This window comes from Salmo salar, unplaced genomic scaffold (assembly GCF_965601325.2).
Source record: "Salmo salar unplaced genomic scaffold, fSalSal1 ptg000432l, whole genome shotgun sequence".
In the NCBI taxonomy this organism is placed as follows: domain Eukaryota; kingdom Metazoa; phylum Chordata; class Actinopteri; order Salmoniformes; family Salmonidae; genus Salmo; species Salmo salar.
In genome coordinates, this window is record NW_027675387.1 from 1,024,507 (window position 1) to 1,039,497 (window position 14,991).

A 14,991-nucleotide genomic window follows, 5' to 3' on the forward strand; every position below is an offset into this window, starting at 1 on the left:
ACAGTGGTGATGTTTCATTATAGAGAACATGACAATACATGACATCTACAGTGGTGATGTTTCATTATAGAGAACATAACATGACAATACATGACATCTACAGTGGTGATGTTTCATTATAGAGAACATGACAATACATGACATCTACAGTGGTGATGTGTCATTATAGAGAACATAACAATACATGACATCTACAGTGGTGATGTGTCATTATAGAGAACATAACATGACAATACATGACATCTACAGTGGTGATGTTTCATTATAGAGAACATAACAATACATGACATCTACAGTGGTGATGTTTCATTATAGAGAACATAACATAACAATACATGACATCTACAGTGGTGATGTTTCATTATAGAGAACATGACATAACAATACATGACATCTACAGTGGTGATGTTTCATTATAGAGAACATAACATGACAATACATGACATCTACAGTGGTGATGTTTCATTATAGAGAACATAACATGACAATACATGACATCTACAGTGGTGATGTTTCATTATAGAGAACATGACATGACAATACATGACATCTACAGTGGTTATGTTTCATTATAGAGAACATGACATAACAATACATGACATCTACAGTGGTGATGTTTCATTATAGAGAACATAACATAACAATACATGACATCTACAGTGGTGATGTTTCATTATAGAGAACATAACAATACATGACATCTACAGTGGTGATGTTTCATTATAGAGAACATAACAATACATGACATCTACAGTGGTGATGTTTCATTATAGAGAACATAACATAACAATACATGACATCTACAGTGGTGATGTTTCATTATAGAGAACATAACATGACAATACATGACATCTACAGTGGTTATGTTTCATTATAGAGAACATAACAATACATGACATCTACAGTGGTGATGTTTCATTATAGAGAACATGACAATACATGACATCTACAGTGGTGATGTTTCATTATAGAGAACATAACATAACAATACATGACATCTACAGTGGTGATGTTTCATTATAGAGAACATGACATAACAATACATGACATCTACAGTGGTGATGTTTCATTATAGAGAACATAACAATACATGACATCTACAGTGGTTATGTTTCATTATAGAGAACATGACATAACAATACATGACATCTACAGTGGTGATGTTTCATTATAGAGAACATGACAATACATGACATCTAAGTAGCTGAATATGATTATGGACTAACAGTTTGAAGGACACAACTCATGTTATTCTGGTTAAACAGAGAGAGACTAGTTGATTAAGGAGTGGGGATTTTTTTTACAATTAGGAAATAATATGTCATGTTTTACTCGTACCTCAGCCAGCATTGTGAATGGTTAGGAAATAATATGTCATGTTTTACTCGTACTTCAGCCAGCATTGTGAATGGTTAGGAAATAATATGTCATGTTTTACTAGTACCTCAGCCAGCATTGTGAATGGTTAGGAAATAATATGTCATGTTTTACTAGTACCTCAGCCAGCATTGTGAATGGTTAGGAAATAATATGTCATGTTTTACTCGTACCTCAGCCAGCATTGTGAATGGTTAGGAAATAATATTTCATGTTTTACTCGTACCTCAGCCAGCATTGTGAATGGTTAGGAAATAATATGTCATGTTTTACTCGTACCTCAGCCAGCATTGTGACTGGTGTCTGATGCAGTGACATACTAGACCATGACAGTAAATCTAATATTTAGGTGTTTTTAGTCATGCATGAAAGGTCTGGGGTGGTTCTGTGGTTATAAGTTACTGACCTTGGAATACATTTCTGGCCATGCTGGCAGGGTCTGAATCAAACCCAATGTCCACCTGGTACACTGGCAGGGTCTGAATCAAACCCAATGTCCACCTGGTACACTGACAGGGTCTGAATCAACCCAATGTCCACCTGGTACACTGACAGGGTCTGAATCAACCCAATGTCCACCTGGTACACTGACAGGGTCTGAATCAACCCAATGTCCACCTGGTACACTGACAGGGTCTGAATCAAACCCAATGTCCACCTGGTACACTGGCAGGGTCTGAATCAAACCCAATGTCCACCTGGTACACTGACAGGGTCTGAATCAAACCCAATGTCCACCTGGTACACTGGCAGGGTCTGAATCAAACCCAATGTCCACCTGGTACACTGGCAGGGTCTGAATCAAACCCAATGTCCACCTGGTACACTGACAGGGTCTGAATCAAACCCAATGTCCACCTGGTACACTGACAGGGTCTGAATCAAACCCAATGTCCACCTGGTACACTGACAGGGTCTGAATCAACCCAATGTTAAGGGGAGGGTAGATTGGTCAAGAGGGTGATGATTATTGTTGTTCTACTGCCTGATTGTTATGCAACAACACTGTTTACAAAAGCTTTGTTAAATCAGCACAACAGTTTTCAGCTGTGCTAACATAATTGCAAAAGGGTTTTCTAATGATCAATTAGCCTTTTAAAATGATAAACTTGGATTAGCTAACACAACGTGGCATTGGAACACAGGAGTGATGGTTGCTGATAATGGGCCTCTGTACGCCTATGTAGATGTTCCATAAACAATCAGCTGTTTCCAGCTACAATAGTCATTTACAACATGAACAATGTCTACACTGTATTTCAGATCAATTTGATGTTATTTTAATGGACAAAAAAAGTGTTTTTCTTTCAAAAACAAGAACATTTCTAAGTGACTCCAACCTTTTGAACGGTAGTGTTAATCATTTTAGAATAAGGCTGTAATGTAACAAAATGTGGAAAAAGTGAAGGGGTCTGAATACTTTCCGAATGCACTGTATTGTTATACCATGTAGGAGCAGTATAGACCTAGTCTGTTCATTATATACATCTACATGATGTATTGTTACACCATGTAGGAGCAGTATAGACCTAGTCTGTTCATTATATACATCTGCATGATGTATTGTTACACCATGTAGCAGCAGTATGGAGGTACAGTGGGGGACAAAATTGTTGACACCCTTGATAAAGATGAGCAAAAACAACTCTATAAAATAAAGAATTCAAATACTTCTATGTAAAAAAAAGGGTGAATTATATTATTGTATGCTGAAACAATTGCTCAGAGAAAGAGATTTAGTTGAACATGTTATTCTCAAAAGGTAAGGGTCTGAATTACTGCCACCCATGTTTTCAATACTCCAGCACCCTCCCCTTGGGAGGAAAACGACACTGAAATGTTTTATGAGATTAGAGTACACATTGGGTGGGATCTTAGACCCTTCCTCCATACAGAATCTCTCCAGGTCTTTGATTTATTTTGTCTGCGCTTATGGACTGCCCTGTTTAATTCAAACCACAGGTTTTCAATGGAGTTCAAGTCCGAAGACTGAGATGGCCATTAAAAATGTTGATTTTGTGCCCAATTAACCATTTCTTTGTGGATGTTGATGTGTCTTGCTGGAAGATCCTCTTATGGCCAAGTTTCAGCCTCCTAGCAGAGAGGTAACCAGGTTTTGGGCTAAAATATCCTGGTAGTGGGTAAAGTTAATTTATTTATTTCATACAGTAATTTTTGCTCATCATTATCAAGGGTACCAATAACTAGGTGCTTATTTTGATATCTAGTTATTTGACTGAATCAGAAATACAGATGTGGAGTAGATGTAGAGTTTGTTTTAAATTCTCATAAAAAATCTGAACTAATCAAACACTTGTTGCTCTTTGTACTTGTTGATATAATATTCATATTTAATGGAGAGGAAAAAAACGTTTCCCTAAACTGCTTTATAATATTATAATTCAATGAAGAATAAAAATAGTTTTCCCTCCTCAACTGCGTTTCCTCCCTCCAGACAGCAGATGGCGATATGTGTCTTTCAGGCGATGTTTCTAGTGTGACGTATAATCTAGTGGACGGAACGCTTCTTCAACAACTGCAGCCACCTCGGTAGCTCGCTAGCCGACAAAGTCGGAACATTCAAGTTCTTTAGACACTTTCCTGGTTTAATTGCAACTGTGATTTAAACATACTTATGTGTAAACAACTAGCTAACCCATTTCATTTCATATTTACGCTGTAAGTCAACTAGCTGGCTGGTTAAGTTAGCACTAGTCTAGTCGCTAATGCTAACTTGCTGTTATTCCCGACCATGAGTTCACTAAGCTACTCTCCTGCTAAAGATGAGGTCTGCTGGACGGAGAAAGAAGGTCTGTGGCTGAACGTTGTCGTGAAAGAGGAAGAGGAGGATGTCACACTACAAAGACAAGTACAGGGTGAAGCTGTTACCGTGAAAGAAGAAGAGAAAGACGTTTCAGTTAAAGAAGAGGAAGACGCGTTCAGAGTGAAAGAGGAGGAGGATGTTACAGTGAAAGAAGAGGAGGAAGATGCAGTCTTTGGAGTGGAGGATGAAGAGGGGGAGATTACTGTCACATTAGAGGAGGACGAAGAAGAGAAGACTGGAGAACTGATTAACACCAGTAAATACAGTGAGTACTATCTAATAAAACAGGGACATTGATCTGATTAACACCAGTAAATACAGTGAGTACTATCTTATAAAACAGGGACATTGATCTGATTAACACCAGTAAATACAGTGAGTACTATCTAATAAAACAGGGGCATTGATCTGATTAACACCAGTAAATACAGTGAGTACTATCTAATAAAACAGGGACATTGATCTGATTAACACCAGTAAATACAGTGAGTACTATCTAATAAAACAGGGACATTGATCTGATTAACACCAGTAAATACAGTGAGTACTATCTAATAAAACAGGGACATTGATCTGATTAACACCAGTAAATACAGTGAGTACTATCTAATAAAACAGGGACATTGATCTGATTAACACCAGTAAATACAGTGAGTACTATCTTATAAAACAGGGACATTGATCTGATTAACACCAGTAAATACAGTGAGTACTATCTTATAAAACAGGGACACAAACTCTGCAGATGTTGAACTAATGTGTGATTTTTAAAAGAGCATTCTACACTTGAATATGTTTTTGTACTGTATGAATTGTCCATGACGCCCTACAGTGATTTTGTAAAAAAACTTTTCCCGTTGAAAAGTGATATAATAATAAATGAAAAAAACGTAACTTTATTGACAACACCCAAATGGATACTGTCATTAACGCGGTTCTTCAACAATTACACATAATACTTAATACTTTAGCTGTTTAGTTACAGTCACATGTTCAACTATCATCAGCTGATCCAGGAAATCATTTTCTGAATGACAGTCACATGACAAACATCACGACATGCAACAACAACCAAAGTGCTTCTTCATTCATTACTCTGGTAAAGACAGTTATGCCGTGCTCCATGTTGGATCCAACATCCCTAACAAATTGATGTTTATAATGTGTTATTGTCTACTTGATTTACTGTAGGGTCTCGTTAGTCTGTTTGGAAACAGAGATACTTAGCTCATAATGTGTAGAGAACTGTTCCTTGATGGATAGGCTATTGTACAACACACAGAGCTATTTTCCTTTATTCAGGACATTTAGAATGACAACACATTAAAGAGTAGCCTAGTGGGATTATTCACAAAATTATCTGGTGATCAGGTTATGAAATGTCACGACAGACATTTTAGTTTCCATGTTTCACTTGAAATATTTAATATATAGTCTTAGGTCTATGTTGTTGTTAGGTGAAGTTATGGGTCCTACAGTAGGTCTATGTTGTTGTTAGGTGATGTTATGGGTCCTACAGTAGGCCTATGTTGTTGTTAGGTGAAGTTATGGGTCCTACAGTAGGTCTATGTTGTTAGGTGATGTTATGGGTCCTACAGTAGGTCTATGTTGTTAGGTGAAGTTATGGGTCCAACAGTAGGTCTATGTTGTTGTTAGGTGTAGTTATGGGTCCTACAGTAGGTCTATGTTGTTGTTAGGTGAAGTTATGGGTCCTACAGTAGGTCTATGTTGTTGTTAGGTGATGTTATGGGTCCTACAGTAGGTCTATGTTGTTGTTAGGTGAAGTTATGGGTCCAACAGTAGGTCTATGTTGTTGTTAGGGGAAGTTATGGGTCCTACAGTAGGTCTATGTTGTTATTAGGTGATGTTATGGGTCCTACAGCAGGTCTATGTTGTTGTTAGGTGAAGCTATGGGCCAATTTGTTAAACACTTGGTGTACAAACCCTTATTGTCAGCTTGATGGCAAAGCTAGCCAAAGAGCATTTTACTAGTTGAAGTGTTTTTTTTAAGTATAAAGCAGTTGATTTGCGACAATAACACAAACATATTAAGCAGGTGATTCAAGCGAGTCTTACAGTTATAATCCAAAAGTAGTGTGAAATGCACTCATAATCAACCTGTAAATGGAGGCTATATTTGCTGTCAGCCTATGAGAACTCCCCTGAGTTTCCCCCACGGTGGTGAATTAGTGAATAGACACAGAGCTTAATGTGAGTTTCCTTGAGTAGCACTCCTGATCTTGCGCTCTAATATTCAGAATACATTGTGAAAACGAAAATCTTTGTTCACTATTTTTGCTCCATGCAGATATTCTACATCCATAACTAGTGGTTTCCTCATTACCAGATATACTACATCCATAACTAGTGGTTTCCTCGTTACCAGATATACTACATCCATAACTAGTGGTTTCCTCATTACCAGATATACTACATCCATAACTAGTGGTTTCCTCATTAGCAGGGAGGAGTTTCTGTAATCAAATTGTGTGTGCTTTGCCCTCGTGCTGAAAGGACCTATATTGGAGACCAAAAGTCATCTGGCACACTGCTTAGAGTTACAACAACTTTAATAACTTATTTGTAGTTACTACTAATGTGAAAACAAGACTAAATATGACTTGTTGCTAACTTGACTGTCTTAATTGTCAAATAATTTAACAGATATGAATTGTTGTACAACTTCACGGGTATGCTCTGGGCATCACCTCAAATAAACAGTCTCAGACCTGCAGACCTGCTGTTTTCAACTCTCTAGAGACAGCAGGAGCGGTAGATATACTCTCAATGATCAGCTATGAAAAGCCAACTGACATTTACTCCTGGGGTCCTGACCTGTTGCACCCTCGACAACTACTGTGATTATTGTTATTTGACCATGCTGGTCATTTATGAACAATTTAACATCTTGGCCATATTCTGTTATAATCTCCACCCCGGCACAGCCAGAAGAGGACTGGCCACCCCTCATAGCCTGGTTCCTCTCTAGGTTTCTTCCTAGGTTTTGGCCTTTCTAGGGAGTTTTTCCTAGCCACCGTGCTTCTACACCTGCATTGCTCGCTGTTTGGGGTTTTAGGCTGGGTTTCTATACAGCACTTTGTGACATCAGCTGATGTAAGAAGGGCTATATAAATACATTTGATTTGATTTCTGCTGTTGTGGGCCTTTAACCGTCTGTCTGACTTTGTCATTCACACAGGAGAGAGACGTGACTATCGGGGATCCTCCTGGGAGCCTCAACAACATCATGATGCTGAAGAGGCAGAGAAAAGTCTCTCCAGATCAGAACTCCTAAAGAAACACCAGCAGAGACCCACAGGGAAGAAATCTAACTGCTGCTCTGGCTGTGGGAAAAGATTCAACACTTCATCAGACCTTAAAATACATCAAAGAATTCACACTGGAGAGAAACCTTACAGCTGTGATCAATGTGGGAAGAGATTTACCAGATCTAGCTATCTCACTATACATCAGAGAATACACACAGGAGAGAAACCATATAGCTGTGATCAATGTGGAAAGAGTTTCGGTGCATCTGGCTGTCTGACAAAACACCAGAGAACACACACAGGAGAGAAACCTTATAGCTGTAGTCAATGTGGAAAGAGTTTCTGTATATCTGGCTCTCTGACTGAACACCAGAGAACACACACAGGAGAGAAATCTTATAGCTGTGATCAATGTGGGAAGAGTTTTTCTCGGCAATACAGCCTGATAGTACACCAGCGGGGACACACAGGAGAGAAACCTTATAGCTGTGATCAATGTGGGAAGAGTTTTACTCAGTCAAACAGCCTGATATCACACCAGAGAACACACACAGGAGAGAAACCTTATAGCTGTAATCAATGTGGGAAGAGATACTCTAATAAAAAATCTCTGACTAAACATCAGAAAATACATGGAGTTGTTTCATGATATCAATGAAATAATGTAAAATGTTTTTAATATTGTGGAAGTATTTTAGTAACGTCACAATATAGAATGTTTTAACATTGTAGTAGCAGTATTTTAAGGAATGAATGTAGAACCCTAAATGTTCAGTTGATATTAGCCTCAGTGGAAAGTAAAATCCAGGCTCTGAATTGAAAGAGTTACTATTTATGAGATGTAACAAAAAGTGACTAACAAAAATAGAGTTGTGTTACACTTACCACGTTGGTCACCCACTTGAATCAAAATGCAACACTTCAAAATGTTTAGGTTTTCAATATATCCCAAACAGTTTCTGCATATTGGTTATTGATTTGGACACGTTAAAACTGTGTTTTGACATTGCGCTATTCTCATTTAGCAAAATGTCATTCAAAAGACGTTGAAAATAAGACTATATATATGTTCGCTTGTAGTTCAAAGTGAAAGTTGAAAAGATGTATTTTCGGGTCGTTCTTTCAATGACTTGAAAACAACTTAATTTCAAGGTACTTGCAGCCTATACATAAGGACGCAGTGTAATAAATTGGTCTATAATAAAAAAAAATGTAACAATCTTACATCACTCCAGTATTTATTTACAACATCCAAGTGTTATATGTCTTTATTCCACTTCTGAAGAAGCAGGTCTCAAATCACCTCATATTTCAAACATTCAGCCTGACAAAAGATACGTGTTTTATTATTCCATGCCTCACCCTTAAGTTAATTATTGCCAATACATATTAACAAAGGGGTGTACATTTGCTTTTCATATTTCATATTTACAATTCATGTAACATTTAGACATCATAATTATTGATGCAACCATCATTATCCTGCTTTTAGAATATCAGGGTTCATTCTCAGATATGCCAACCCAAATGTACTGGAGCATGACATTGGGGACTGGGCCCCGATCCAACAACATGCCTATCGAGATATTGCAGGAGTTTGCTCTTGAAATCAGACATGACTAATACAATTTGATTTTTGTTTGGGCTTGTTCCAAGGGGACGAGAGTTCTAGAAGGTAGTGAGTTTTAGGAAGACGAGAGTTCTAGAAGCTAGTGAGTTTTAGGAAGACGAGAGTTCTAGAAGCTAGTGAGTTTTAGGAAGACGAGAGTTCTAGAAGCTAGTGAGTTTTAGGAAGACGAGAGTTCTAGAAGCTAGTGAGTTTTAGGAAGACGAGAGTTCTAGAAGCTAGTGAGTTTTAGGAAGATGAGAGTTCTAGAAGCTAGTGAGTTTTAGGAAGATGAGAGTTCTAGAAGCTAGTGAGTTTTAGGAAGACGAGAGTTCTAGAAGCTAGTGAGTTTTAGGAAGATGAGTGTTCTAGAAGCTAGTGGGATTTAGGATTCTATAGAAAGAAAAAGGAGAAAAATTATATGATTGTATATTATTATTTAGAAATACGTTTTTTTTCTTGTTTTTAATTGTTGACAGCAAGTTGTTTTCTGTTGGTGGTGAGCAAACTTGTCCAACAAAAATGTAGGATATATTTGTTGTCATAAGGGGGAAGGTGCTACAGGCTTTGGTTTTTCCATTTATGTTTTGTGGTTGGACTTTAGCTCGTTAGCCCGTCTAGCTCGTTAGCCCGTCTAGCTCGTTAGCACGTAGGACGCACTGATTGGTGTCACCTCGTTAGTCAGTATGTGTTACACCTGTGCTGGCTTGTCCATCTCGTTAGTGGGAAGGTGTTTCACCTGAGCTGGTCCAGGTTCTATTTAAGAGTGTCTGGCCCAGTGCTCCAGTTGTCTTGATACATGTGGAGAGGCAACACCTTTAGTTGCTCCACCTTTTTGGTTTACTTCCTGTCTTTAAGTTTGGTGTGGGTTTTTCTTTTGTTTGTCTCTTCTTGGGCAGATTTAGTGGGTCTCATGGTGGGTGTCTTTTAGGTCCCAGTTGTTGTTACTAGTCAACTTTCAGTGGACACTGAGCGCAAAACACTGACAGGAGATTTACAATGTCTTTTGGGTGATAAAACCTAAAGAGACTGCATTCCAGAGCATAAGTTAATGTTTCTGTTCTATATGGTACCAGGGAGAGATGACCCCAGGGCCAGACCCTGGTCTCTACACAAAGAGTACTGTTTTTACAGCAGATACTGTCTGCTGAGAATTGTAAGTATTTTTCATACAAATCTTAACCTTGTGACCCGTTCTATACATCTGTTGTTTGTGTAGGTTGAAAGGGGTGTATCTTGGCTATAAAAGACCTTTGTACTTTCATCTGGGGGTGATTCGTCGACCAGCCATCATTATTGTAGAACACTCAATTGATTAACTTTATATGTGTATGTTGTATTGACCTGCTCCCTAATTAATAAGTGAATAAAGATTTAGTTTTAGAATAACTCTGACTTGTGTGATAAGTTGGTCTCATTTGATTTTAAAGAAATGAACAACCACATTTGGCGATGGGGATGTGAATCTTGACTTGGTGACCGCTCCTGGTGACCTGGGTAAATGGTGCTCCAGGGATTCCTCTAACTTGGGATCTCAGGGAGACCACACTTCGGGAACAGAACAAATGGACCCACCTTTGATCTGAGAGGCAGCGAGCCGAGTATAGATGAGCATGAGATAGAAATGTGAAAATATTACTGCAGGTTAAAATATTGTTGAAAAACAACTCATTGATTAGGTTTGTTTGAGAATAGCATTGTATGACTGTGATATGAGAGTTGTGTGACTGAGTCTTAATCTGATGTTTGGATAGTAACAGAGATCTGTAGTTCCTCACAGAGATCTATAGTTCTTCATATAGAAATATGCTTAATCAGATGATTGACATTTTACATTTTAGTCATTTAGCAGATGTTCTTACCCAGAGCAACTTAGAGTAGTGAACGCATACATTTCATACATTTGTAATTTTTTTGTACTGGCCCCCCGTGGGAATCGAACACACAACCCTGGCGTTGCACACACCATGCTGGCGTTGCAAACACCATGCTCTACCAACTAACGTTATCTTGTGGTTCCGTTCCTTCACTGCCATCATAGAATATCACGGGGTGGTATTGAGAGGGGAATGATATTTTAGGAAGCAGCGGAAGGTCTATAGTTCCTGCGAGGCTTGATTTTTGCCGTGGTCTCTGGGAGGTTAGAGAACCGTTGAGGATCCCATGGTCATTGTCCGGGAAACTAAAGTTTATTTTTGGTTCTGCTGGGAGGATGTTTGGAGAGATGCTTCGTTGCTATGGAGAGTCCCTGAAAAAGCAAATGGAATGGTTGTCGTGACTACCTGAGAATTTCTTATGTTTTATATGGATTCTGAGAATATATGAAAATATGATGAATTGTATGTGTGTATAATGATTAATAGAGATTTGATGAAGTAATACTGGGAATATAATTAGATACAATTTAAACAACCCATATGTAGACGAACGTAGGTTTTGAGTTGGAATCTTTAATGGATTATTTGATAAAGATGAGTTTTAAGCATTATTAAACTGTCTACAAAGTCTGGGCAGTTGTCTCAGAAACTGATGGGAGTGTGTCCACATTAGGGTAAGTTGCCCTAAGGATGAAACTATAAAACGTCCGGGTACCTTAATTGAAATAAAACTGCCCTTAAGGCGTAGGGTTCTTCCCAGTATGAGAGGAGTTGCTAGATTTATTGAATAAACCTTTTTCCATAAAGTTAGAGTGAACCAAGGTGTCTGACTAGCTGTTGATGTTGAAGAAGCGTCCCGTAAAGGTTCCTGGAGTTTAGGGGTTCTTCAAATTGAACATTGAAACTGTGGGGGAACCCCTATAAGTTCCTCAAAGAACATTTTGGGGTTAATTTTTTTAACTCTCAGTCCACCCTCCCTGCATTATAAAAACATATTTTAATAACAATATTGACAATATTGATTTAAATAATTCATTGTTTATTTAGTGGCACCACAAATGTGAATTCATATTTACAAAACACATTTCTGCAGACATGTCAGACCCTAATAAATAATACATTTACTTTGTATAGTGATTTTCATGACATTTAAAATATATAAATAATAATGATGTACAATAAAAATAACATTAAAAATGAATCATAGGTCAACTAACAATATTGTAGACTTGATGCTAAATACAGATTTTTCAGCTTTAGTGTGTATATCGTATCCACTTAGTTATGTTAGGAAGTTTTCCATCTTTATGACCGGCCCTGGTAACTTCACCCCAAATTCTCTTATCCCCAGAACACAGTAACTTAACAACATAAGTGTTTTTCTGACATTTTGGGGAAATTGAAGGGAAAATAAAAAATCCAGCCGTAGCAGAGCCCCAAGTCCCATGGGGACGTCCTCTAGGGCCTGGATGTTCTCCCCATCAAAGGCCAGCGGGATTTCACTCTCATGGTGAAATGGATTTCCACCGATGTGCAGTAAAGGAGTGAAGAGCGGTGAAATCTGTGTCAACAAAAGTAAGAAAATATTAATATACATACAATTAACAAAGAACATAACAAATGTTAAGCTGTAGTTTTATATAAGCATGCACACCTATGTTTATGAAGAAACAGATGATTGGTGCATAGGCATACCTTGTCACGGACATAAAGGCCACTCGGGTCCTCATTGAAGAGGTAGGGCAAGAGCAGAATCGCTGCTGTGGTCTCCAGTCCTAGTAAAGTAAAGCAATGATCTTACTACACTTGATAATTTTATTACAAAATACATTAGAGAAAGGGAAGGAATAAGAGCTGTTGTTGTCTTTATGGAAACGATATACAATATATGGGAAAGAATATAGTTGAGGAAATAATCCAAACCTAGTTGTGCCTAGTTAGGACATAACGTTAGCTAGCTAGCTAACGGTACTGTACTGTAGCTCATACAACGCCGACGGTCAAACCCGGCTTTCTAATATTTACGTTCATTAACTATAGTAACGTTATGGAAGATATTCACAGAAAACCATCATTGTCTTCGTTATTCATTATTACTATGTTATATTATTATAATAAATGATTTCGAGACATATTCAGAGCCAAACATCAACCCAACTTAACCTTTTTAACTGTTGTCGCATCCAAACTTGTCACCATCGTTTTCAGTTGTAATTGCGAAGTTCCCGGAAGAAGTCCAGCAACAACGGAGGTTCCTCGATGAACCCACCATCTAACAAGTTCTTTGAAGAACCTTTTGGGGCTGTTTTTCATTGACCAAGAACCCTACGGTTCTTAGGGGATCTGAGAACAACTCCAATTGAACCCTTCATTTTTAGAGTGTAGTCGGCTCTATTTACTCTCAGATTCAAACATGATGATTAGTATCAACGATCAAGTCAGCTGCTGCTGCTCCAATACAGTATGAGGTGAGACTGTGAACTGATGTTGAACCGGGCAGTCAGCTGCTGCTCCAATACAGTATGAGGTGAGATGGTGAACTGACGTTCAACTGGGCAGTCAGCTGCTGCTGCTCCAATACAGTATGAGGTGAGACGGTGAACTGATGTTGAACTGGGCAGTCAGCTGCTGCTGCTCCAATACAGTATGAGGTGAGATGGTGAACTGACGTTCAACTGGGCAGTCAGCTGCTGCTGCTCCAATACAGTATGAGGTGAGACGGTGAACTGATGTTGAACTGGGCAGTCAGCTGCTGCTGTTCCAATACAGTATGAGGTGAGACGGGGAACTGATGTTGAACTGGGCAGTCAGCTGCTGCTGCTCCAATACAGTATGAGGTGAGACGGTGAACTGACGTTGAATCATAATGATTAAGTTAATTAAAATGAATTAGTGATACTATTAAAAAATTGTATTTGTCATATTAAATATATTACTCTATTGTTATCAGATAGAAACATGATGGAATATTGTACATCATATTAGCATCAACAAACATTATTGTTTCATACAATTTCACATAATAAGGATATTTAATATTTTCAAGTTCAGAACTCATCACCTGCTATGTAAAAGAGACAGAAGAATGCACAATGGTCAATGCTATCTGGGATCCTTGGGACATCCCTACCCTAAACCCTAACCTTAACCCCTACCTTAACCATTTTAAATGTCAACTTCAACGGGCTAGGGACGTCCCAAGGATGTATCTCTACCTGAAAATACATGATCTAAGTGATTGATAGTTGGTATTCAGCAGTCATAAAGCCTTATTTACTTTAATGAACTACTAAAATAGTGATTTAGTCAGACAGCATAGACAGCAGCTCTACACTTTATTGACTGACTGATCCATTCATCCTTCCATCCCTACTCAGCCTTCCTCTCCTCTGAAGACCCAGTGAGGGTGGAGCTCAGTCAGAGAGCTGTTGAGGGACTGGTTAGGAAGAACACTTCTACATCCAGAGAGGTGAGAGGTCACACATGGTTTAGATGGTAAATATTTATGTCCCCTTAGCGGTTCATCACGTCAGCAAAAGGTAATATGTTCCATCATTATGTTTATTTACATTAGTGCAAATTGTCCACTGATATGGGTGTAATTTCTCACCCCTTTTGGCTGTATGAAAGTTAATTTCCCCTCAGGCACACACATTTCTTCTTTGTTATTACCCGAGCCACTGCCTGTTCAGCCTGCTATCATCCAGAAGGTGAGGTCAGTACAGGTGCATCAAAGCTGGAACTGAAAGACTGAAAAACAGCTTCTATCTCCAGGCCATCAGACTGGTAAACAGCTTCTATCTCCAGACCATCAGACTGTTAAACAGCTTCTATCTCCAGGCCATCAGACTGTTAAACAGCTTCTATCTCCAGGCCATCAGACTGTTAAACAACTTCTATCTCCAGACCATCAGACTGTTAAACAGCTTCTATCTCCAGGCCATCAGACTGTTAAACAGCTTCTATCTCCAGACCATCAGACTGATAAACAGCTTCTATCTCCAGGCCATCAGACTGTTAAACAGCTTCTATCTCCAG

The 14,991-nt window shown here is 38.5% G+C and overlaps 2 protein-coding genes across 2 annotated transcripts in view; one reads left to right on the plus strand and one right to left on the minus strand.

The window, feature by feature from the left end:
* The window catches only part of LOC145876042 (uncharacterized), a 48,481-nt gene extending 45,315 nt beyond the window's left edge, over positions 1 to 3,166 (minus strand). Inside the window, exon 1 of the mRNA XM_082971815.1 lies at positions 3,157 to 3,166. Coding sequence (XP_082827941.1) covers positions 3,157 to 3,166 — 10 coding nt within the window. The remainder of the gene's footprint in view (positions 1 to 3,156) is intronic.
* A 736-nt stretch (positions 3,167 to 3,902) lies between these two features.
* Positions 3,903 to 8,694, plus strand: LOC145876120 (uncharacterized). Its single transcript, XM_082971906.1, has 2 exons — positions 3,903 to 4,466; positions 7,401 to 8,694. Exons 1-2 carry the CDS (start codon positions 4,130 to 4,132, stop codon positions 8,117 to 8,119), a joined length of 1,056 nt encoding a protein of 351 aa, XP_082828032.1. The 5' UTR covers positions 3,903 to 4,129; the 3' UTR covers positions 8,120 to 8,694.
* Positions 8,695 to 14,991: the final 6,297 nt, after the last annotated feature.